The sequence below is a fragment of the Geotrypetes seraphini genome, chromosome 18 (genome assembly GCF_902459505.1).
Source record: "Geotrypetes seraphini chromosome 18, aGeoSer1.1, whole genome shotgun sequence".
Taxonomy (NCBI): domain Eukaryota; kingdom Metazoa; phylum Chordata; class Amphibia; order Gymnophiona; family Dermophiidae; genus Geotrypetes; species Geotrypetes seraphini.
Window position 1 is genome coordinate 6,786,750 of NC_047101.1, and position 26,556 is coordinate 6,813,305.

At 44.1% G+C, this 26,556-nt stretch overlaps 1 protein-coding gene across 1 annotated transcript in view; it reads right to left on the reverse strand.

Moving 5' to 3' along the window:
* Positions 1-9,500, reverse strand: part of KCTD16 (potassium channel tetramerization domain containing 16) — a 98,949-nt gene extending 89,449 nt beyond the window's left edge. Inside the window, exon 1 of the mRNA XM_033927772.1 lies at positions 8,669-9,500. Coding sequence (XP_033783663.1) covers positions 8,669-9,500 — 832 coding nt within the window. The remainder of the gene's footprint in view (positions 1-8,668) is intronic.
* Positions 9,501-26,556: the final 17,056 nt, after the last annotated feature.

A 26,556-nucleotide genomic window follows, 5' to 3' on the forward strand; every position in this document is an offset into this window, starting at 1 on the left:
AATATAATTGTGATTTGTCAAATTGCATTGTTTTTGTAGCTCGGGAAGTGAAGCAATTGTTAATTGCTTATTTACTTGTCCCAATAAACAAGCTGCGGTCTGGTTATTGCCATCAATAAAGAGTCTGTGGTTATTTATGGTGGTCATTATTGTTGAGGTTATATGAAATGGGATAACAGGAAAGTGAGGAGTTTTGGTGGCCAAGAAGGTAAGGGGGTGATGGGGGAGGCGGGGCGACAAGTGGGCTATTCCAGATCCATATGTTAAGACTTCAAGAGGCAGCTTTTCCTCCCACCCTCCCCTTTATAGAGGGGGTTCGCTTGGGAGGTGGAGGGCTTGGGGATGTCGCAGCTGTAGAAATCCCGACCTACAGGGTTTTGGCTCATCAGAAGATGAACGGTTATTTGGTAGAGAGCTCAGATGAGCGGCAATGCTGTGGTTCAGGTGACCCTGAAAGGGGGCAAGGAGGTCCATGCCTACCCCTCAGACTTATCAAGGGATGAGCGCTTAGGAGGAAGTGAGCTAAGATGAGCGAATATTCCTTGAGGCAGGTGGCACGAAATGAGGGCATGGAGGTCCACGCCCACCTCCTAGGCTCTTGCTGACATGGCGGGGCCAGGGGAATACAATATGGAGTCTTTGTCAGATTGCAATGTTTTGTAGCTTGGGAGGTGATGCAATTGTTGCTTGCTTATTTATTGTTGACATGATTGCCGAGGTCATATAAGCATTGATAATGAAGTAAAGTGAGGGCCTTGGTAATTAAAGGGGTCTTGGGGGGAGGTGGGGTTGTAACTCGGCCCTTCCAGATCCATACGTTACGCATGAGAATACAGGAAAGAAACTCTCAGGCGAGACCAATAACTTTGCGTCCCTTTGGATACTGATCTTTGTTTTTAAGGACGGTTTATCTTATCATTGCTTTTGAATAGATTTGTACATTTTGAGAGAGCCAAATGAAAGGTATTTGTTTGATTGCAAATCAGGCTCCCTTCCACATATTTTCAATGTAACTTTATTGTGCTTAATAAGGACCTTCTCTCTAACATTGATAACCTACCATCAGGGGACCCTTAACCAGGATCTGAGGAAGTTTCTCCACTTGGCCACAGACACTGCTTCTGGCAGTCACCCTCAGTTCCAACTATATAAGATTAGTAGATTACTTTGTTGCTAAGTTACTGTAACGTTTAGAAAAATCCACTTTGGAAGAGAAATACTTAAGCCATACCTCTTTTCACATATAATCCCTAGCACATTAACGCTAGCGGGTCACCTGGTGACAATTTCCCCTGTGTGTCTTCTGATCATCAGTCTTGTGGGACCTCACTTCAGAGACGCACGGCTCGTTGTAATCCAGCCTGTGCTTGTCGGCAGGATGACACAGGGGCGTGTGGGGATGCCCTTCGGGGAGCCTCTGAAGTCGGCAGAAGGTGGAAACGTGCATTCATGCTCGTGGCCCAGGAATAAGCCCGGCCACATTTTCTTAGTTTATATTTAGGTTTATTAAAAGTTTTAACCGCACTTCGGTTTATCAAATATATGGTGTACAAAATATATTTAAAAAACAAGAAACAAAAAAAAAAATATAGGAAAGCAAAGACAAAAGAAGAAACCAAAAATTAAAATCAATTAAATTTAAATAATCTAAGTAATCTACAATAAAAATAATTTTGTTTAAATCTTGTTTAAATAGTTGCCAAAGAAAACAGGATCCCAATTCATTTTTCTCATAAAAATGCTTAGTCCATTTGGGGACATTTCCTAGTCTGCCTAGTGACAGGGCTGGCCCTGGTGGCTTAAAAAGGGTAATTCCTTGCAAACATGCAGCCCAAATTGAGACTACTTTCTCTATTGATGAATCTAGCTTAGATATGTTGATCTCTCTGTCTCCTTGTCTGTAAAATAGTCTTGAGACCCCTAAAAAGTTTATCTCTACAAGATAAGTGCATCAATATTCCAGTGAGATTTATTGTACTTAAGAGAGTCAGAATTTACATGGATTAAGTTTAAAACCATCAAGATAATTTTTACGATTTTTACTAGTTCTCAGAGAGTGATAATTTGAACAACATATGCAATGACTGGACGGTAAACTCTTACCCTAAGAGAGGGTTTTGACCCCCCTCTTCAGAGTTTCACTTTTCTGAGCATACCTTACAAGTGATTTTCACTCTCTCTGCACTGGTTTACATTATAGTCAGGTCTTGTCTAGATTTAAGAACATAAGAACATAAGAAGTTGCCACCACTGGGTCAGACCATTGGTCCATCGCGCCCAACGGTCCGCTTTCGCGGCGGCCCGTCAGGTCCATGACCTGTAATGTGGTTCCTGTCCGTTTCTGTAACCTACCTCTTCTTTTTATCTGTAACCCTCAATCCCCTTTTCTTTTAGGAACTTATCTAAACCTTCCTTGAAACCCTGCAATGTGCTCTGGGCTATCACAACCTCCGGAAGCGCGTTCCATGTGTCCACCACCCTCTGGGTAAAAAAGAACCTCCTAGCATTTGTTCTAAGCCTGTCCCCTCTCAATTTTTCCGAGTGACCCCTTGTGTTAGTGGTTCCCCACAGTCTGAAAAATCTGTCCCTGTCCACTTTCTCTATGCCCCTCAGGATTTTGAAGGTTTCTATTTCATATACATATTTTGACTGACTTTTGCTATAACACTGTCCCTGTGTGTAGTGTGGACTCAATGTTGAGGCAGGAATTTCTCTTTATAGTCTTGCTGGGTTAGATTAGGATCTTGTTTTGGAAAGGTTAAAGTTCTTTTGGGACTCCTGTTGATTGGGCCAAGCGAATCATATCAGATTTGCAGTTATATTCTTTTTCAGGGATCGTAATAGTTAGGAAATATATATTGGGATCACCTTAATTTTCCTTTTTGGTGAGCGAGCTTATGTTTAACTTATAAATATGAGAAAATGAATGCTGGGGCATAATAAGATATTCAAATTAGTTTGGGGTCCATTGACATCTTTTGTAGATTTGCTATAGTTGTCCTTTATCTTTATTTTCTGTTGTTTTTCATCTACACATCCGGGGGGGGGGGGAGCGGGAGGGGCTATATCTTTTGTTTTGGTATTATTCCTGATGGTAATGATGGATGGGGGAGGGAATTTTTATCTTTTGTATAGATACTGATTGATTATAAGTGCTTGGTTGATTATCATTATTTGTATATAAATTGTATTGCACTTTTTATTGGCATTAAAAACTAAATAAAGTTAAAAAAAGGAACTATATATTGTGTGATAATTTGTCATATTTTCTATTTACTTAGGAATACATATGTAGTAGTTGTGCACTGGCCTATTGATAGAAATATTTGTGAATAATTATTAGTTTATTGTTATATACAGCTTGCTGTATATGTTATTTTCTTTATTTTTAGAATAAAAAAAGTTTCAGATATTCTCTGGTCTATCATTCCAGTAAGATCGCATAAGTCAGAACCTGGTATTTAGCAGTGGGTGGACCTAGCTCCCTAGACACGAGCACATATGCTTATCTGATTGCCTGACAGATTTATTGCACCCAAATTACGGCGACAGTTCTGGGGGCTCGTCCGTCTGACAGTCTTCTCTCTTTTGCTTTGTTTTGCTGACACCCCTAGTGGTGAGAACAGAAAGGCAGGCTGCTGAGAAAGCCCACGGAGCACTCTGCTTCCTCTCTCTGTCAGCTCTGCCACCGGCAGCTACTCCTTCTAGCATGAGACACAAGGATGAGACTGGAAATCTGCTACTTGTATACTGCCATCAATTCTTCAACTTGCCACAGTAGCTCTGAGGGTGCGGGGGGAGGGATGGAAGGAAGAAGAAAAGTGAAAAGATGAGGAAAAAAGAAAAAGAAAGTGGAAGGAATATGGAAATGCTTCTGCCACTTTGAGGCCTTCCCTTTTGTGCTCTAAGGGGGTATGTGAGGGGGATCCCCCTCCCCCCACTACACTGAAAACTCCCGAAAACAGGAAGGAGAATGGGAGTTTTCAGTGTATTGGGGGGTTCCCCCCAAACCCCCCACCCAAAGGGAGCGTGAGGAGTTCTAAGTGTAGTCGGGGGATTCCCACGCATACACACCCCCTCAGAGTGTAAAATGGCAGGCCTCAAAATGGCGGAAGAGGTGGCATGCATTTGTCCTGCGCTCACATGTCTGCGCATCATATCCTCTGCGCTTTTGACGGCGTACCCTCTGTAACATTCCCGTCGCGAGCAGCAACCCCCAACCTGCTGTCACGCTAGCGTCGGCTCATCCTCTGACATCACTTCCTGGGCGTGGGTCCCGTCAACACTGGTGCAACAGTAGATTACATAGTAACATAGTAGATGACGGCAGATAAAGACCCGAAAGATCCATCCAGTCTGCCCAACCTGATTCAATTTAAATTTTTTTAATTTTTTCTTCGTAGCTATTTCTGGGCAAGAATCCAAAGCTTTACCCGGTTTTGTGCTTGGGTTCCAACTGCTGAAATCTCTGTTAAGACTTACTCCAGCCCATCTACATCTACAGGTTGCGGGTTGCTGCTCACACCAATAACGTTACAGAGGTATGGGGGAAGGGAAATGGTGCATATGTGCGGCAATGGGGGCGGAGAGGAGGACAGGTGCCTGCGATGGCTCCTAGGGCGGACCACCACCCCCTGCCTCCCCCCACCCCCCCTTACTATGCCACTGACTGCATGTGTGTGTCCCTGAGGCCGTCTTGGGCTGGTTACGTTTGTTTGTGCTAAAGACAGAACAGACGGTAAAAACTAGAATCAAAAGAGAAGATGAAAAAGTGGCAAGACCATAAAAAGGCACCCAAAAAGCTGGAAATGCTCAAATAAAATTGGATTTTAGCTACTAAAAACTCCAGTGGAGGAGAACAGAACCTAACCATGCCATATTCCAAAAGAAACTGAAAACTCATTTATTTGACACTTAATCACCTGCATCCCCTCCTTCCCCCTTCAAGATACTGAAGGGAATAGACTTAGTGGATAAAGACAGGTTGCTCACCCTCTCCAACGTAGAGAGAACGAGAGGGCATTCTCTAAAGTTAAAAGGGGATAGATTCCGTACAAACGTAAGGAAGTTCTTCTTCACCCAGAGAGTGGTGGAAAACTGGAACGCTCTTCCGGAGTTTGTCATAGGGAAAACACCCTCCAGGGATTCAAGACAAAGTAGATAAAGACAGGTTGTTCAACCTCTCCAAGGTAGGGAGAATGAGAGGGCACTCTGAAGCTGAAAGGGGATAGATTCCGTACAAACATAAGGAAGTTCTTCTTCACCCAGAGAGTGGTAGAAAACTGGAACGCTCTTCCGGAGGCTGTTATCAGGGAAACACCCTCCAGGGATTCAATATAAGAAAGTTCTTCTTCACCCAGAGAGTGGTAGAAAACTGGAACGCTCTTCCAGAATCTGTTATAGGGGAAAACACCCTCCAGGGATTCAAGACAAAGTTGGATGGGTTCCTATTGAACCAGTACGTAAGCAGATAGGGCTTATCTCAGGGCATTGATCTTTGACCTAAGGGCCCTCATGGGAGTGGACAGCTGGGCACGATGGACCACGGGTCTGACCCAGCAATGCTGAATGTAGCTCCAATTTTAAATCGTTCCTCACTCTTCGCCCATATCTTCTTATTTCCTGTTATGATTTTATGTACATGACACATATATAGGTTTTGAATATAGGATGTTTTAATCAATTGATTGTCCTGTGTCCCTTTCCCGCTCCTTTTTCCTAGTCATTGAAGTTAACCAGAAGTAAATAAAACTGAATATGGTGAGTGGTCTAAAACAGTGGATCCCAGCCCTGTCCTGGAAGACCACCAGCCAGTCAGGTTTTCAGGAGAGCCCTAATGAATATGCATGGGGCAGATCTGCATGCCTGTCACCTCCATTATATGCAAATTTCTCTCATGCATATTCATTAGGGATACCTTGAAAACCTGACTGGCTGGGGGGTCCCCAGGACAGGCTTGGGAAACCCGCAGTTAGACTATCCCTGTCCTTGAGGTACCACGCAGCAGTCGCACCAAATGTTATGAGTGCAAAAGGATTGTAGTGGTCGTGTTAGACTCCTTGATATCGGTTGAGAAAAGCACTAGGAAGCACATTCTATGTTATATCACTTTATGACAGGGGCGTCCAATGTCGGTCCTCGAGGGCCGCAGTCCAGTCGGGTTTTCAGGATTTCCCCAATGAATATGCATGAGGTCTATTAGCATACCATGAAAGCAGTGCATGCAAATAGACCTCATGCATATTCATTGGGGAAATCCTGAAAACCCGACTGGACTGCGGCCCTCGAGGACCGACATTGGACACCCCTGCTTTATAAGAATAACTTAACAGATGTGCCACTAGCTTTCAAGAGCTATTCTTTCTTCATCAGGTTAGTGACTCACTTCTGCCAACCCTCCCCTCCTGTTTACTGAGCTTAATGGCTTTATGAAGGCAGCCAAGGATTCAATTTCCCTTTATTTGCTAAACCCAGCGCAACTGCACTGATTTTTCACTCATTTGATAAATTAGGGATAATTTTAGAAAGCCGGTCATGGATCTATTAAGTTAGTTCAACGGAAAGGTCTCACCTTTCAATTTGTTTATTGACCTTATTTTGCCAGGGGTAGCCTAAACTCACACAGAACATTGACTGGAAGGGTAAATGTTGCTTATCAAAACACGTCCGTGAGTTTGGCTAGCCCACGACTGCATCCTGTATTCTCCAGGCTTCTCCATCGAAAGGACCCAACGGTTGCTTACGGGCATGGCCGCCCACCCTTCACGTTCTAAAACAGACCAGTTTTTAGAAGGAGACAGGAACAGGCCTTAATTCTCTATTCAAATGGTTCAGCCTAGAAGAAACTTATGAAAGACCAGGGAACAATAACGGCATGATGATATTTTCACCCAAAATGAAGGACTCTGCCTTCTCACAAGGGACGCACAACCACTCTACAGCATAACGCTATGCGGTTGCAAACCACGAGGGCTGATACAGCAAGGGAATCTAAGCACGTTTAAACATTTGTTGAAACATCACCCGTTCTGTCAGATGAAATATAGGTGCTAAGAAAGAAGAAAATGTAGTTTTTCAACTTGACTGTTTAAACGATATAAAGAGACAGGAGCGGGTAATTGCGTGAGGGTGGGGGTGTATTTTATGTAGGACAAGGCAGTTAAGGCAAGACGGTGCTTGCATGTATGTGCTTTCTGTCTGAAACAATTTTTTATTGTCGCCTAAACAGAGCAAGCAATCAAAACACAGAAACAAATCAGTACAGATCATGAAACACAGGAGAAAATGATCCACCCAGAAGTCATCAAGGTTTCACCCAGTCAACCCCCAACCCTCCCAAACAAACAGGAACACCAGAGAAACCAAGAGAAGCCGTAAGGCACTTATACTCTTAGCACCTCATGGCAAACCCAAGCCCATAAACCACCCCTCCACAGAATCCACCCTTCCCCCCAGACCCAAAACTAACCCACCCTAGGTGGGTGTGCACCCAGTTGCTATGTGCTTTTTGTAATGTGCGTATTTTACTATGTACGTGTTTTTTGGAACCCGCGTTGTAAAAAGCAGGATATAAATAAAAACCATAAACCATATAACCCAGTCTTCACTAAGCATGTCCCGTCCATCTCCGGCCCCAGTCCCACCCTAGCTCCGCCTCCCTGCTGCCTGCATTGGTCGGGCAGGAGGCAATCTGCTCATGCGATTGAGAGGAGGCTTTTCAATACCCGGACAAAGTGGCGGGTTTTGAAAAGCCGTCCGGACATCTGTTAACCCTAGTGGTGGATCTACATAGAATTTGCACATTGCTCCATTGTTGGTTGGGTTGAAAGAGGTCCGACCGCCTTCCAATTGTCTTGTAGTTCACTCAGTCGCCAGCCTTCCTCAACCTACCCTGGAGACTCCACAGACAGCAGAGCTTTCAGGACATTCACCACAATATCAGTTTCCCTATTCTGGGTCTCCACTGTTAGCAAGTTGATGTCATGCATTTTCATGGGAGTTACCTTGAGAACCCAGCTGCTACGACAGGTTCAGGAAATCCCTGCTTAATAACCGAGGGAAAGCTCCCCCCCCAAAAAAAACATGGCCACTTCATTAAAAGTGACAAAAGCTTGCTTTTGGAAATATAACGGCTTAAACTTAAATAATCCCTTAGTATGAAGTTGAAACATGTCTTCAGCTATGAACACTAGAAACAGATTACCCCTGATAATTTCATATGACAAGCTGCAAAATATCCATACATTTGATTGCATCAACTAGTGCTCCTGTGAAAAGAGGCAGTGGGCCACGGTATAAAACCGTACCACGAAAAAGTTTCAATTAACATAGCACTACATCAGCTCCTGGGCAAATATGCAAGGCAGGCCTTGTATTGGTAACAGATACAGGAACGAGGGAAACAGGAAGAGAAAAAAAGACCTGTTTCTGGTAGTCTCTGCTGCCCTCTAGCTAAACCAGATTAATTTGGTCCAAGCAATATTGTAACAGCAATTTGCCTTAAAAGTCCAAAGAGCCAGGGGAACTTCATTTACTAACCAAAATGCAATCAATTGAGTTCACTGTACATCACAATAACATCGCTCTCAGTATCAGACAGATTTATAGAGAAAGTTGTCCACAATAAAGCCAGAGCTCCTACCCAAAATGCAAAAGCAATCATACTTACGATAGAAGACATATTCGGTGTAACTTGACCAGATCTTGTCATCCGTGTACTGATTGATGAAAGATGCCGTCACTGAGGAATTGCAGGCCACCATATGAAATCCACATTCAGACAACATGTCAAAAGCCCTTTCCAGGTGCTTGAACTTGAGATAGAACCTGGAGGTATATCTATCTGGAGCTCGATCAGGGTCTCTGCTTTCATTCAAAGTTTCACCAAAGACCTCTTTCGTGAGGGCAATCCTTCCACAAACCAGAATCCTCGGGACCCTCCTAAACTTGGCATCTGCTTGACTTTCTCTGCCCATGGTGCACGAGCCCCTGTACCCAACCGTGATAAAGCCCCATTTCCTGTCAGGCGCTAGCAGTGATGCTGGGGGGCAAACTCTCGTATCGCTCCCTTGAGAGACCTCTTCGTAATCACTGTGGCAATGGTCATCGGGGCTTTGCTTGATGTCATCGGGGGCCAGAAGCTTGACCAGGTCCGGTAGCTGGAAGTACTCAGCCTCACGTTTCAGCCTTCCTTTCTCTGGAAAGTGATCCGGGAGGACCACCTGCCTGTCCCGGAGAAAGTCTAGTACGTAACGGAAAAGGAATCCGTCACGGTCAATGAAGTACCTTCCCTTGGCATCCTTCGCCAGGTCATTAGCTGTATCTCTCTTTGGGGTGAACATTTTCCAGAGAAGGGAGTGGGGCACGCCTAGTAGGGTAGAATGTCGAGTGAAATAAACTTGACCACCAACATTCAGTTCAACCACATCAGGCAGAGCATGCGAAAGAGCGCCTTGCTCCCTAGGAGGGGGAAAAGTCCTACAGTTGCCCCCTAAAGCCATGGTACTTTTCATTAAAAAAAAACAAAAAAAAAAATGCAATCACCAGGAAGCTGCAGTCCTCGCATGAAACAGCAAAAATAAGGTTCCAGAGCCACACCCCTGCAAAAAGATCCCGATATCTGAAACCTACAGCTTCCAACGAAATGTCCAGGGAGAAAAGAGGGCTGTGATGCTAAGCCACCAGCTCAACGGCAGAAGAGGAACTGCGATATCAAATTCATCATTTCTCTAACTCATGGCCAGCTTGCCCAGGCTAATGCCACACTCATTCAGCGAGATCTGTTGAAAGAAAAACAAGCTAAGGTTTATTTACACAGGCATCTCGGAAGTGGAAAAGTACAACCTACTCATTTCTGGATGTGAATCAAAATGTCAGATTGAATGATTTGCCCCCTTTTTTTTATTTTTTTTTTTTTAAAGATGTTGCATTTTAAGTTAAAATTCATTGTGCATATTTTGTTTTGCAAATCGGAGTTAATCACAGCACAAGCTCTCTAATTTAAGGTTTTCTAACAACCATATTTGGAGTTGCAAACCCTCATTACGGATTCCATTTTTAATCATACCTAGAATCCAAATAGCAACAGTTTCAGGTGAGGCTATGCGAGACCTTCCAAAATTGCAAAATAACTTTCACCCTAAGCCTAAAACATCTCCTGCTCTTCTGAATCAGTGACTTGTTGAGGGTGTAGGAGATGAGTCACTCACCTGAGTTGCAACCTCATCTCGAAGGAAGGTGATTTCCCCCCATCCCCCCTCCCCAAAAGCCAGAATACTGAGTCCCGTTCAAGTAACATCCAAGAAAAGAGGTCAAAATGTAGTTTCTAGAACGGGTTAAAAAGAGACATCGTCATTGACAGTCATGCAGAGCCTCCAAAAGTTAACGGTACGGAAAGGAAAATCATTATTCCATGAAAAAAAAGAAAAAAATTCAAAAGAAAAGACAAAGAAGTTGCCAGCTGGGATGCTGACTTAGATGTCATGTAGAAAGCCCATCATCTGAAAAGAGCGAGGGACCAGATGTCAGCCTGGTGCCCTACACCTGAAAAACAGCGAGGTCCCCATGTCTCCAGAAAGGAGAGCGCGAGACAGGAGGGGAGGGGGAAGGGGGGAGATACCAGTTTGCAGGTGGCTCCCAGTCTTGAGCTGGGATGCTCGGCTGGCCGTAGCTGCTGCGCTGGGTGGTTCCACAGCTCCCAGTGCAATTCAGAGATGCTGTTATTTGAGCAGTGCAGGGAAGGAGCCATCCGGGGTGGGGGGGGGTGGGGGAACCTATTACATCATCTTAAAGGAAAAGTGCTTCGAGAAACCAGTGTGAGGAAGGATGTGGCTTTCTGGTTCATTTACCACTTAATGATAATATAAATGACAGCAGATAAAGACCAATTGACCTATTCAGTCCTGTTTTATTCAAAATAAGAAAGCAGATGGCTGGCACATTAAGAAAAGATCGTACCATGACATTTGATGCCGTTTTGGTCCTGATGCTGCCTGGATCTCCTGGGTTGGTCCTTTAGCCTTTTAAGTTTCCTGTCTGTCCTTGTATGGCAAGATTAATATGTACCGTATCTACGGCTCTAGGCCAGCCAATTAAGATCAGAGTCCTTTCCCTTTGTTAATTGCTGCTATAAATAAACGTAGGACTGTATCAACAGAGCCATCCTTCAGTAGACATCAAGAGATTAAAAAAAAAAATAAAAAAATGCCATTCGGGTCTGGGAAAATCATATGGATTTTATTTTATTTTTCCAAAGCAGCAATCCTGGAAATAAAAGCTAAATATTTCATGCCAGCTTTGCTGGCAGTTGAAACTAATCAAGCCTTTTCTTTTTAAAATGCCGATGAAATGGGAGAAGTCAAGTGGACATAATAGCGAGATACGATGGACAAAATATATCAGGTTATCAAACGATCTCTCAATTATCCTCCCCCAGATCATCTTGTCATTTTTGGGTTCTTTCTTCTCTTCCAACTTAACTAACCCCCTCTTTCACTAAGACGTGCTAGCACTTTAGTAAAAAGACCCCTAAATCTAGGGTTGGGAATCTGGGAACCATGAACCTCTGGACTGGTCCAATCATTAGGCCAGATTAAGCAGCTGCCTAGGGCTGCAGCTTCTAGGGTGGGGGTGGAAAGACTGAATGAATTATTTCCTTTGGTCTTTATAGAAGAAGATGTAAGAGATCTACCTGAACCAATCAGGGACTTCCTTAGATTTCTCCCTAAAGAAGTGTTTGATTGGCTGAGGCACCCCAGGCCACTCCCAAGGGAGTAGCCTGAGGCGCCTCAGCCAATCATGGTCTTAGGCCTCACCCCATGCATCATACGATGCACCAGGGCATGGCCTAAGGCCTTAGACTCAACGCGGGAGGCACGGGAAGTATAGGGGTGGGGGTGGGGAGGGGACAGGGGCGTCTGGAGGGGTGGCAGGAGGAAGTTGGCATTCCTCCTGCTGTTAGTTTTTGGGTGGGTGGGACTGATGTTAGGAGGGAGTGGGAACCCTCCTGCCATAATTTTTTTAAACACAGCTGTGGGGAAAATTTTTAGGGGGTTCAGGGAGGGAGAGGGGCTAGTAGTAGTAGATATGACAGGAGGGAGTGGAACCTTCCTGCAATAATTTTAAGAGCCCGGAGTAAGGTATGGGCTCTTAAAGCAAAACAAACAACTACAAAAGAGAGACATTTAAAAAAAAAAAAAAAAAAAAAAGTAAATAAGGTGGAAATTTTCAAATAACCTCATTTATCCAGGTTCTTTTGGAAAGGGTGTTGGGGCGATCATGATTGTTTGGGGGAGAGGGTCACAAGCTGAAGGTTCGTCTTGAGTGCCTTTTATTCTTGCACCCACCTTCATGAACCTTTATTCACATTTACTAAGAAGAAGCTTCCCGAGCAACAGTATAAAGTATCTATTTATTTATGTGTTCGTTCATTTTTGTTTATTTCTTAGGAGGTGTTTTTGGGGGGTTTATTTTTTTAAAACTTTCTTGAAGAAATTCAGCAAAGAATGACCCGGACCTAGTCAAAACAGAAATACAACACAAAAATAAAATAAAAAGAGACTTGGGAGTACTGGTCGACAAGTCGATGAAGCCGTCCGCGCAATGTGCGGCGGCGGCAAAAAGGGCGAACAGAATGCTAGGAATGATTAAGAATGAGATCATGAACAGATTGGAGAAGGTTATCATGCCACTGCACCAGGCCATGGTGCACCCTCACCTGGAGTACTGCGTCTAGCATTGGTCGCCCTACATGCTATGGAAGTTGAAGCTGGAGAGTGGTGAGTGCTGGAGCCCAGTATGAGATGGGGGTAAGGCCCAAGTCCAGGGTAAATCCTGACCTGTCTAGTCCAAGAAAAGAGAAGCACAAGGGGTTGGGGGCACAGTTAGTAAGAATATAAGAAGAGCCTTACTGGGTCAGACCAATGGTCCATCAAGCCCGGTAGACCGTTCTCACGCTGGCCAATCCAGGTCACTAGTACCTGGCCAAAACCCAGTAGCAACATTCCAGAATCTCAAAGAGTAACAAAAGATTCTAGAACCCCAAAGAGTATCAAGATTCTAGAATCCCCAGGGAGTAGCAACATTCCATGCTAATGATCCAGTGCAAGCAGTGGCTTCCCCCATGTCTTTCCTCCAGGAAATTGCAAGATTTATAGAGTACAGAGACGCTTTTAGAGGTGTGTGTGAAGAGTGTAAAGCCATGCCCTATAGAGAGTATAAAAAACCATGGAGAATGATTGTTCACTACCCTGAGAGATAGAGAGGCGCTTACAAAGGGGCAGAGGGGCACAGTACTCGTCCAGCAGAGAAGGAGTGAAAAGAGGTGCCGGAGGACCATCTCAGAGGAGAGCAAGCTGACACTTTTCCCGAACCTTTTACCTTGTTTTGATACCTCGTCACTTTCATCGCTTCATATTTTGGCACTTGCAAAGGACTAAATAAATGGAGGTTTTATTTATACTCTGTCCCAGTCTCCCATGTCATAAATGTGTCTGTCAAGCACTCTGTTCCAAAGAAATGACCAGTCACCAGGGGACCCTTTATTCCTCTCTGTGCTTAGGACATGAGATGTATATTTTGGCCACCGACATCTTTAAAATTGTTAGAGAAGTGTTCTCATCATGAGCATTAAAATTGCTTGCGTATCAGCCTCTGAGGTTGTCCTCAGCGCCAATTATATCCGAGAGGGCCACGACGCCAGCTCACCCTCCCCTTGCACACTGTAGACATATGGAGGCCTAGGCAGCCGCCTACAGTGACAGCTTCCGGAGCAGGGGAGGGGGGTCAGCAAAAGAAGAGCTGCGGGATGAAGCAAAAGAGGAAGTCCTGGAGCCAGAAATAATTTTAGAGATAGAAAATAACACTTATTCAATTTTCCCCGTATTTAGGTCTTTCATTTTCTCTCCCGTCTGCCCCAAGGAGCTCAGAAGAGGTTACAGGCTAACGTACATAATATACAGTTTACAGGATGCAAATTGTCATAGCTACAGTGCAAGGTTTTATCAATACAGCTTTTTGTCCTAACTCGACACAAACTAGGGATCTGAAACCAATATAAGAACATAAGAATTGCCGCTGCTGGGTCAAACCAGTGGTCCATCCTGCCCGGCAGTCCGCTCACGCGGCAGCCCCCAGGTCAAAGACCAGTGCTCTAAATGAATCCAGCCTCACCTGCGTACGTCCCAGTTTAGCAGGAACTTGTCCAGCTTAGTCTTGAAACCCTGGAGGGTGTTTTCCCCTACGACAGACTCCGGAAGAGCGTTCCAGCTCTCCACCACTCTCTGGGTGAAGAAGAACTTCCTTACGTTTCTATGGAATCTATCACCTTTCAACTTTAGAGAGTGCCCTCTCATTCTCCCTACCTTGGAGAGGTTGAACAACCTGTCTTTATCTACTTTGTCTTGAATCCCTGGAGGGTGTTTTCCCCTATGATAGACTCCGGAAGAGTGTTCCAGTTTTCCACCACTCTCTGGGTGAAGAAGAACTTCCTTACGTTCGTACGGAATCGATCCCCTTTTAACTTTAGAGAGTGCCCTCTCGTTCTCCCTACCTTGGAGAGGTTGAACAACCTGTCTTTATCTACTTTGTCTTGAATCCCTGGAGGGTGTTTTCCCCTATGACAGACTCCGGAACAGCGTTCCAGTTTCCACCGCTCTCTGGGTGAAGAAGAACTTCCTTACGTTTGTACGGAATCTATCCCCTTTCAACTTTAGAGAGTGCCCTCTCGTTCTCCCTACCTCGGAGAGGGTGAACAACCTGTCCTTATCTACTAAGTCTATTCCCTTCAGTACCTTGAATGTTTCGATCATGTCCCCTCTCAATCTCCTCTTTTCAAGGGAGAAGAGGCCCAGTTTCTCTAATCTCTCACTGTAAGGCAACTTCTCCAGCCCCTTAACCACGTTCTGGTTCAGCAGGAACTTGTCTAACTTTGTCTTGAGTCCTTGGAGAGTGTTTTTCCCTTATAACAGCCTCTGGAAGAGCGTTCCAGCTCTCCACCACTCTCTGGGTGAAGAAAAACTTCATTACGTTTCTACGGAATCTATCACCTTTCAACTTTAGAGCGTGGCCTCTCGTTCTAAAGTTCAAAGGGGATGGATTCTGTACAAACGTATACAGTTTACAGGTTAAATTTGTCTTAGTTATAGTCGGTGGCGTAGTAAGGGTAAGTAGCCCCCAGGGCGGTGACACAATTTCAACTTATTTAATATACCATAAATATAAAACCAAAAGGCAAATCTATGGGGTTTACAATAAATTTAAAAAAAAAAAAAAAAAAAACAACAAAAGACAAATTAAATAGGGTAAGAACGGAGAGACAAAACGTAAGGAAAACAATTGAGAACATGGGGAAAGAGGGAATCAGAGATGGTCTCGGGACTCAAGGATCTCCCGTACGAGGAACGGCTGGATAAATTAAAGCTATACTCACTCGAGGAACGCAGAGAGAGGGGTGACATGATCGACACATTCAAGTATCTCACGGGCCGCATCGAGGTGAAAGAAGATATCTTCTTTTTCAAGGGTCCCGCGGCAACAAGGGGGCATCCGTGGAAAATCAGGGGCGGGAAACTGCACGGGGACACCAGGAAATTCTTTTCCACTGAAAGGGTGGTTGATCGCTGGAATAGTCTTCCACTTCAGGTTATTGAGGCCAGCAGCGTGCCTGATTTTAAGGCCAAATGGGATAGACACGTGGGATCTATTCACAGAGAAAGGTAGGGGAGGGTCATTGGGGTGGGCAGACTAGATGGGCCGTGGCCCTTATCTGCCGTCTATTTCTATGTTTCTAAGAATAAAAATAAAAAGCTTGGGGAAAGGGATGAACAATGTGGTAAGGGAGGGAAGAAAGAATTCAAATCTGCCCCGCACAGAAGTAAAGTAGCCATCAGGAAGAAGGAAGTTAAGAGCGCCCCCTCCACTCCTTCCCGAACCCCCTGCCGCATGCTCACCCCCCCCTTCCCTTTCCAGACGAGAGCAACAGCATGAACTTGCTGCCCGCGGGGGTCCATAAGTGACGTCAGAGAGAGGTGACAGCGATGCGGGCAGCAAGTTCATCATGTCTTAAATGTCGCAATTCTTGTCTGGTCCCGCTGAAATTGATCCTTACAGATGAGGTTGTTCCGGTACGAGGGCAGTGTCAGTATTTGGGAGTTGTGTTTGATTCCGCATTGTCCTTTAAGGCTCAGATTAAGAAGGTAATTTCTGGTGTGTTTTTCAAGCTGCGCTTGGTGCGGAGGTTACGTGACTATCTTTCTGGGGATCATTTTTGTTCAGTTGTGACGCTATCGATAACCCCTCAGTGGCCAATCCAAGACACAAGTACCTGGCAGGGTGGCAAGTCAAATGCGCACAAGACACAAACACACGGACAATTACACGAAGACCACTGAGCATAAGACAACTTAGCTCGGGACAATTGCATGCAGGAAACTACAACACATGCGCGCAGGCGCAGGAAATTTTAACAACACAATCACGCGCAAGACGTTGACGTAAGGATGTAAGGAACGTCATTGTCATACGTGGCAGTGTCTTCTAAGTGCATTTTTATCACTATGGTTACCATCCTAAATAGTAGCAACATTCCAGAATCCCAAAGAGAAGCAAGAATCTGGAATCCCAAAGAATAACAAGATTCTGGAATCCCAAAGAATAGCAACATTCCATGCTGCCAATCCCAGGTCAAGCAGTGGCTTCCACTGGGTCTGTCTCAATAGCAGGCTATGGACTTTTCCTCCAGGAACTTGTCCAAACCTTTTCTAAACCCAGCTACGCTAACTGCTGTTACCACATCCTCTGGCAGTCATTTCGAATAGTGAGCCCAGAAAGAGTAGGTGTGTCTGTATAATTTAAGCAGTTTAGTTTCCCAGGTGGGATGAAACCATTACGAGTCATGACAGCTTTTTGGAAAGATTCCTTCCCAGCAGCTCATCACTTCTTAAAATAGTAAGCTGCAGAGCTCTGCAATCTCTTCCTCCTCTCAGAAATCCTCAGAGCTAATCCCTCATACCTTCACCAGGAAGCTGTTCCACATATCACTCCCCCCCCCCTTCCTCAGAAGAATTATTTTCTTAGGTCAGTGATTGCCAATCTTTCTGAACCCAAGGCATACTGGTATTTTCAAAAATGGTGTGCAGAGGACTCATATCCCAAAAGAAAATCTAGGGAAGAAGTGAAAACTCCCATTAGAGGCTGGAAGAACTGGAAAGAGGAGGCCTGAGAGGGGAAAGAGGTTGCACTGTTTTGATAGCATCCATAAAAAGCAAATGTTGCACAGGATTAGATCTTAAGTTAGGTGTCTAGACCCTTGGAGCATCTAACCACAAGCTTTTTTTTCCTACAAGCAGCTTTCTTCCAAGCAAAACAAGAGGTTCTTACAGCCAGAGAAATTCTTAAGAACATCAGCACATTTTCAATTAGCCCATTGACCCATGTAAGTGTTTTTTGAAATTGCACTCGTTACGTACATACAAACAAAATGAAGTGTGTAATTGTACAGGGTTAGGATAGAAAACTCGTACTGAAAAACTTACACTGTTGAGGATTACTATGGCAAACTTTAACCTCTGAACTCTATTTTAGGTTTTTTTGGTATTAGACCCCTAGCATAGAAACATAGAACATGACGGCAGAAAAGGGCCACGGCCCATCTAGTCTGCCCACACTAATGGCCCACCCCCTAACTACCTCCATGAAGAGATCCCACAAGCCAATCCCAATCTTTTCTTAAAATCTGGCACGCTGCTGGCCTCAATTACCTGTTGTGGAAGATTATTCCAGCGATCAACCACCCTTTCGGTGAAGAAATATTTTCTGGTGTCGCCATGAAATTTCCCACCCCTAATTTTCAACGGATGCCCTCTTGTTGCCGTGGGTCCTTAAAGGAAAAAGAGATCCTCTTCCACCTCGATACGGCCCGTGACATATTTGAACATCTCAATCATGTCTCCCCTCTCTCTGCGTTCCTCGAGTGAGTATAGCGGCAACTTACCCAGTATGTAAAGAATTAGGACACAACCTTGTATCGTCAAAAATGTATCTAATGTACTTGGGGCAACGGGGGGGGGGGGGGGATTAAGTGACTTGCCCAGGGTGCTAAGGCTGTAGCTTTAAGCACTGCGCCACACTCTGTAACCCGTTCTGAGCTCCCTGGGGAAAACAAATTGAATAAATAAATATGGGAAGGGATTTGTTGGGATCACCATGATCCTTGATTTGATTTATTCAACTTCATATACTACTCCTCACCAAAGGCATCAAAGTGTTTTGCAATAAAACAAATAAAAATAAATGCACTCTCAGTCTTAACTAATACGTTAACTGGCTGCCCGTCAGACAAGAAAAGGCTCCTTAGCCAGACGCTGCAAATAGCCAGGTAGTTCAGATATCTCAGTGGGTAGGGTTATCAGATTGTCCGTCTAGAATAGGGGTGCACACACTTTTTGGGCTTGCGAGTTACTTTTAAAATGACCAAGTCAAAATGAATAAAATTTTTAAAAACCCACAAAGCACACTGTACGCATAGAAAATGTTAATTATCATTCCTATTCCGGGATTTTTTCAAAGAGGTCAAAGCAGAAGAGTCTATGCACTGTCACCTCAGTAACAACCATACAAAAATAGACAAATACCCCCTCTCCCTTTTTACTAAACCACGATAGCAGTTTTTAGTGCAGGGAGCTGCGCTGAATGCCCAGCGCTGCTCTCGACGCTCATAGGCTCCCTGCGCTAAAAACCTCTAATGTAAATGTAATGTAATTTATTTGGCTGGGGAAAGCAGCAAGAATTGCCATGGTATCTTTACAAAAACCAATTGCGGAGGGTAGGGTAAATTTTCCCAACTTTTATAGGTACCATCAAGCCTATATTATGCATCAGGGTATGTACTGGATCCTCCCTGAGCTCATGGAAGAATTCCCAGATTGGTTGACATTGGAATGGCAACTCATGTTTCCTCTGAGATTAAGCCATGTTCTCGGTATCAAAATGCCTAGGTTATATAAAGAAAATAGAACATGGAAAATGTTAAGATATGTTAATAATTTAACACCTATTTCAATATTTAAATCAACATATCAGACCCTATGGCTAAACTCCAAGATTAAAATTGGCGGATTTAAGGTCATCTGGAAATATTGGATGAAGGCAGGTATACGCACTTTAGATGATGCTATTTCTAATAGTACGCTGCTTGACTTTTCACAATTGCAACACAAATATGGTCTTAATAAATCACAAAATTAAAAGTGGTTGCAATTGAAGCAGGCCATTCAGGTAGGGTTCCCTGAATGGAAAAATCTTAGTGATAAGTATAGTTTGCCTTTCTTGTGTTTTCAGGTGGACTTTCTGGGACACCAGGCTGCTCAGTGGCACAAACTGATATCTGGATTTATGACTAAAAAACCAAGGACTGGTCTTAGGGACATTTGGAGCATTGAGATTAAGCATCAAATTACTGCGTCTCAAGGGCCACGAATTTGGTCTTGGAGGATGAGATGTACAGTGTCTGCATCTATGAGACAAACCTGTTTTTTTCTGTTACATAGAGCATTTTGGACTCCGGTTCGTCTACAGAAGTTTGATAGCTCTAAATCTAATAGATGCTGGCACTGTCATCTTGAAGCTGGAACATTAGATCATTTGTTATTCTATTGTCCATTCATTCTTGTTTTTTGGAAATCAATATGGGGGTCAAATAAATAATTTGTTAGAAAATCCAGTGGCATTATCCTATGACACTGTATTGTTTGGCATGTCAGTGAGGGCTAAAAGCCAAATATCCTATAATAATAACAGGCTTCTGCTCATTATTACAGGGGTTACCATACAACAGATTACGAATAACTGGAAAAATTGGAAGATGCTGAATTATAGCTTTTGGTGGAACTTTTTATGCCACATATTCAAAATGGAAATGATAATTGCTTTATAGGAGGGAAATTTAAAAAAATTTCAGGTTATTTGGGAGCTATTAACAAGATACTGTAAAGATTGAAATTATTGCATAGAATAAATATTAATTCCCTTTTGTTCATACACGTCCAGGGAGGGGAAATATTTTATGATTTCTTCTGTTTATGATTAATTGTTGGCTATAAAGGAGGGGGGAATATTTGATGAAAGCTATAATTTAATGATACAATAAGTAATGTTAAAGTATAAAATGATTGTATTTGTGTTATACTTATTGTGAGTTTTAAAAATATGAATAAAGATTTATAACATGAAACATCCGGGTTTTATTTTCATTGATTTCAATGGAAGTAAACCCAGATGTCTCAATCCGTCCTCCTTTTTCTGGAGCCATATGGTACCCCTCCCTACACATGACAGAAAGACCTAGACGTCAATCTGATGATAAAGATGGTAATGCAAGAGACTGTCTCCGTGGTGAACGCAAAAAGCACCGAGGTACCATACTGTTGCCATTTATCAGCCAGATATGATGAAGCGTGCAATGTAAAAGCTTTAAACCCCTAACAAAGTTCTGTAAACACAGTCTGTGAAGCAACAGATAACCAGTGTGATTCTGGCAGGACAGGAGAAACATGGCCACTTCCTGAAAGACGCGCTGCAGTGTTCCAGTTTGCTCATCACCAAAGCGCATATGAGGGGGTGCTGAAAAGTTCTCCGCCCAACCAAGAAGAGAATGAAGTGGATTTGGTTCAATCATTGATCTGAAACAATGTCAAAAAACAGAGAATTTTGTTTCTGCAAAACTGGCACTTAACGAAATAAGATAACTCTCTTTTCAGCTACAGCGGCAAAATAACGCTCAGAATTTAGGAAGCTGGTTGGTTGGGCTGAGAACTTTTCAGCACTCCCTGGTATGTAATAAAAAGTGAGCCAAGTACAGGACAATCAAGCCATTGTGACATCACCGATGAGGTCGGCTCTTATTGGTAGAACGAGGCATTATGACATCACTGTCTCAGCTCTGGTCACCAAAGCCTGAAACTCTCCACACTACAAGGGGGTGCTGAAAAGTTCTCAGCCCACCCAAAAAGAGAATAACGTGGATATGGTTCAATCAATGTGAAAAACAAAGGCATAATGACGCTCAGAATTTAGGAAGTTGGCTGGCTGGGCTGAGAACTTTTCAGCACCCTCTATATACCCTGATTATCTATGATTTTTGTCTACAAAGTCAGTTAATTGCTATAGCATGGTTTGGTGGGGTTTTTTTTTCTATAAGTGGAATGCTCTCCCAGAGGAGGTTATTGCGGAATCCACTGTTCTAGGATTTAAAAGCAAACTAGACGCACATCTCCTTACGAGAAGCATAGAGGGATATGGGTGACTAAAATTACGCCAAGTGTACACCTGGCTAGGCCTCTGTGTGTGCGGATCGCTGGACTTGATGGACCAGAAGGTCTGATCCGGAGATGGCGGTTCTTATAATGCCTCATTCCACAGTGCCTCAGAGCCAACCTCATCAGTGATATTACAATGGAGTAGCAACATTCCAGAATCCCAAAGAGTAACAAAAGATTCTAGAACCCCAAACAGTATCAAGATTTCAGGCAGAATCTCAAAGAATAGCAAAATTCCAGAACCCAAAGAGTAGCAACATTCCAGAGCTGAGATTGCGATACGGACAAGAGGATATGGACTGAAGCTGAGGGGGGACAAGTCCAGGACAAATATCAGGAAGTTCTGCTTCATGCAACGAATGGTGGACACCTGGAATGCTCTCCCAGAGGAGGTTATTGCGGAATCCACCATTCTAGGATTTAAAAGCAAACTAGACGCACATCTCCTTACGAGAGGCATAGAGGGATATGGGTGATTAAAATTACGCCAGATGTACACCTGGCTGGGCCTCCGTGTGTGCGGATCGCTGGACTCGATGGACCGAAGGTCTGATCCGGAGATGGCGCTTCTTATGTTCTAAATAGGCAAATTAGAGAGAGGTCTAAACTCCAAAAACCTAGTCACAGAAAACAGACAGACTAGCTAGAAGACCAATCAAAGCGAAAGAGCGCCAGTCACAATTTTTGCATCTCATAGTCAGTCTTTGTTTTTAGCAGGCTTACTGCACCACCTAGTGGCTCCAGCGTATATAGGCCAAAGCACGGTGTAGACTGGACAAAAATTCATTTTTACGCTATTCAGTTGTTATTCCTTAATACTTTGAGGTCAGTATTCAAACTGCAGTTGTACATTTTGCGCCATGCTAAACACATGGAACTCTGTTTTAGAAAGGACTTACCGATTCACCTCAGAGAAGAAACTACATCAGAGAAATTCAAAGGTTTGCTCAAAAGTTTTCTCAATATAGATGCTTTTGAAAAATAATGAGTTTGTTCCGTAGGACCTACGCTTCTTCACAGTCATTGCTCGGCTACATTGAGGTCCTCTTTTGCTAAGGTGCGCTAAGCGTTTTAGCGCGCATGCTAAATCAACGCGTGGGCTAACTACTAACGCGTCCATAGGATAACATGCACGCATTAGCGTTTAGGGCGCGCTAAAAAGCATAGAGCACCTTTGTAAAAGATTGGGTAAGTGTGTATCTGTCATTTATATGTCTTAAATGTATATTTTATACTAGTGTTTTAGCCCGTTACATTAACGGGTGCTAGAGACTCCTCTTCCTCCTGCCCTTGTTCCCTCTGTTAGGCGGTGGTTTTTTTTTCCACTCAATTTGAAGCCGTCACCGATATCACTGTTAAAGCTACAAAGCTCCGTTCGCCTTTGTTTAAATTTTTAAAAAAATTTTCTTTGTAGGCTTCCTCCCTTTCCCTTTCCCCTTCCCGTCCCACCTTTCGCTTTTTCAACCCCCTTGCATTTCCCTTTGCACGGTCTCCCTCGTGCTGTGATCATCCGCTCCTTCTCCTAGCCTCACCCTGTGGCGGCACTGAGTTAACTTCTCCCTGCCTTCCCTGCTTCCCTCCCCCTTCGCGCTATTCAAGGAGATAGGGCAGCCTTTCCTCGCTTTCCCCCCTTCTCACCCCCCTTTCCTGTGCCTTTTCGGAGGGGAGGCTCTTTTCCGGGATCTCGCTGTCACGGGGGAAGGGAGCTGGCAGAAAACTCCGGAGTGGTGGCTTCGGCCTTCCCTTCCTCCCGTTTTTTTTTCTGCCTTCTTCATTGCCCCCTCGGACTTCAACTTAGAGACGATAACGGGATCAGGGCCGGCACGTGAAAAAAAAAAAAAACCATTCCCTACCTGTATCACCAACTGCCTCGCGCATGCGCACACCTGCCTGCCATGGACATACGGATCACAGATCACGCAGGTAGGAGTGCGCATGCACGCTTAGGGTTTTATTATAGTAGATTGTAAATTGCTTTGAAATTTTTTTATATAAGCGTTTTATCAAATTTTAACTTGGAGAAGGGATTCCAAATGTCTAGGTCAAGATATGGAAAATTCCAATAGCATATTACAAGAGGCCCTGACAAATATAGCACTTTTTGTGGAATGTATGCAAGAGTGCAATTCTACGCCTCTCCACATTGAGTTAAAGCAGTAATTTCAAAAGGCTGCACATGGGGAGAACACATGTGCTACACAACTTCCCCCCCCCCAGCTCGCCCCAAATGCCTTTTGAAATTGATGCTCCTATGCTCACAGTTGCCTTGACAGCATCAAGACCCCTCCGCATCCAGTTTCCCCCACTCATTTTGTTTGTGGTGTGGTGATGGTGGACTCAACACTGAAAGCATCGGCACAGTGTGCGACAGCCTCCAAGAAAGCGAACAGAATGTTGGGTGTCATTAAAAAGGGTATCACGACCAGGACGAAGGAAGTCATGATGCCGCTGTATCGTGCAATGGTGCACCCACATCTGGAATACTGTGTCCAGTACTGGTCGCCGCACCTCAAGAAGGACTCAACAGGCCGGTTTGAAGAGCAGCGGCAGCAGCAGTGGGAGTGAGGAGTCCCTGGAACACGCGCCTCCAGCTAGCGCAGGTGCCGTGAGGAGTGACACAGAAGCACACCTCACGCCACCAGGACTCACGATCGTTCAACAGCGCATGCAGGTGCTAGGGTTTTATTATTATAGATACTGCCAATATTAATTTTAAAAAGTCAAATCAAAGCAGTTAACAATAGATAAAAATCAAAGGGAAATAACTGAAAAAAACAACACAACAGGGAAATGTATACCGTACAATCAAAAATACTAGACACAAAATGACGCTCAAGGGCAGGAAAGGATTATGTTTATTTAAGATTTGATATACCGCTCCTGCATTTTACTGACCCGAGCGGTTTACAAAGGGCTCCTTTTACTAAGCTGCGGTAGCGTTTTTAGCGTGCGCTAAAGATTAGCGTGTGCTAACCCCCACGCTACACAAAAAAACTAACGCCAGCTCTATGGAGGCGTTAGCGTCTAACGCACGCGGCATTGTAGCGCAGCTTAGTAAAAGGAGCCCAAAGTATCAAACTCAAATGAAATTAGGTACTTGAGAAAAAACAGCCTATCTGTCCCGACGACTCACAATCTGGCTAAAGTACCTGATTCAAATAAAAATATGTAATACATTTCCAAGATCAAAAATCAAAGAAATAGAAATAATGAAAGAAGATAAAAAAATTATAAATAAAATAAAACAAATTTAAGAAATAGAAAAGTCTCTGCGATGGCTTGATAGTAAGTTCAGTCTGCAGAACCAGGTCAACCAGCCGCCACCAAAGAAGCAGGACCAGGAACCACGCCAATGAAGACCACCATGACACCAGCAGAACCCTGAAGTGAAGTTCAGCTTCCCTTCGATGTGTCCAACAACGCAGCTGCAGGAGTGCAAGTCCGCCGAGGAGAGGGGGAGAGAGGGTGGGCCGCAGGAGATCCTCCGACACCGGCATCAATCCACCGCTGGTGACCACGTCGGGGCTGTGCCGCATCGGGCCGATGGCTTCCCCCTTCTTCTGCTGGACAAGAGCCCAGAAAGGGAAAGCTGTGTTGAACAATATCAAGAGGTAAAACAAATAAGGTAAAAACAAGAGGATGGTGGGAATGCGAGGAGAAGAAACAAAGGAAGAGCTAAACTGAAGTGTTCCTCTCCAGAATGGATTACTGTAACTCCCTATTTAATGGCCTAACCAAAAATAATCTCAAACGCCTACAACGGGTCCAAAATACAGCTATCCGCCTCCTACACAACCTCAACTACCATGATCCTGTCTCCCCGGCACTCCGTGCTGAACACTGGCTCCCAATTAGCCAGCACTGTGCTTTCAAGGCCCTAGCAATAGCCCACAAAAGAATTTATACCACCACCCCCTCCTACATAAAATCCAAGCTTCCCATCTATACACCCACTCGCACCCTCCGCTCAAAATCGGAAATACGCCTACGCATTCCCCCTGGAAGGTCCCTCCTCTCAGAAACTGCCCGCAAACGATCCTACAGCCACTTCATTCCACATCTCTGGAACCAACTCCCCCCTCAACTCAGACAACAGAACTCATTATTGACATTCCGTAAAATGGTAAAGACCCTCCTCTTCAACTAAAGGTCACCCTCAGTCCACACACCCCTTAGACCCCCCTCTCTCTTCCCTCCCCTGTCTAACTTCTCCCTAAATTTCAGTACAGTCCTCTCTTAGTCTGTACTCGGATAAACTGTACCTAAACTCAAATAGCTTGTACTAAACTAAACTACTTATACTTAAACTCTACTCTTAATTTACTGTATACTCCCTGTATTTAACTACTTCGCAGTCCTGTATGTCCAAACATTTAACCTATAGTATATCTTATTTGTCTAATTACTCTCCATTGTGTATGTTTATCTGTAGAACGTTCTGAGCTACTGGGAGAACGGGATAAAAATCCAAATAAATAAATAAATAAGTGCCCACCTTTTTTTTTTTTTTAAAGAATGTGCACTCTTTGCAAAGAGCGCACACTCTTTGGGGAAGAATGCACGCTCTTTTCCCGATAGTTGTGCAAGCACGCACCATTTGTACATGTGTAGTGGCTCAAATGGATGCAATATCAGGGCCTATTTTGGGTGCTGAGAAAAATCCGCAGCCCGCGCTTTGGTCAGATTGTCCTTTACTGAATAGCATGCAGAGCTGATTCCCATACCCTTAGCAAAAGAGGGGGAATGCCACTAAATCACTGAGCCAGCCCTTGCCCTAAATTGTTCATCAGAAGAACGGCTTTGCCCAAGCCAAGTGGCTCTTCTCTCTTTCCCTGCCAGACATTATGGTATCTTCCGACAGAAAACTCAAATCTTTGCCTTGGAAACATCCGAGATTATGAAAATTCCACACAATCGAAAACGACCAGAAATTCTATTCCAATCAAAGAACAAAGGGCTGGTGATTCTAGGGCAGCAGAATTTTTTTTCTTTTGCAAGTGAAGTCTTGTATTTAGGGCACAGGTGGCACTTTTTCATTAACAAATAGGCTGTCATGCAGTAACCACAGCAACATCAAGGCATAGACAGAAACCCATAATTTTTTAACATGCCTGATGATGGATGGGGTATGGTCATCCCACGGTCCTGGAATAAATATTATAAAAACCCGTTTCAGCCGTAGAATAAATCAATTTCTACAGCATGCACTGCCTGTCCATCTTTGTGTTGACTCCTGAGAGGCAGC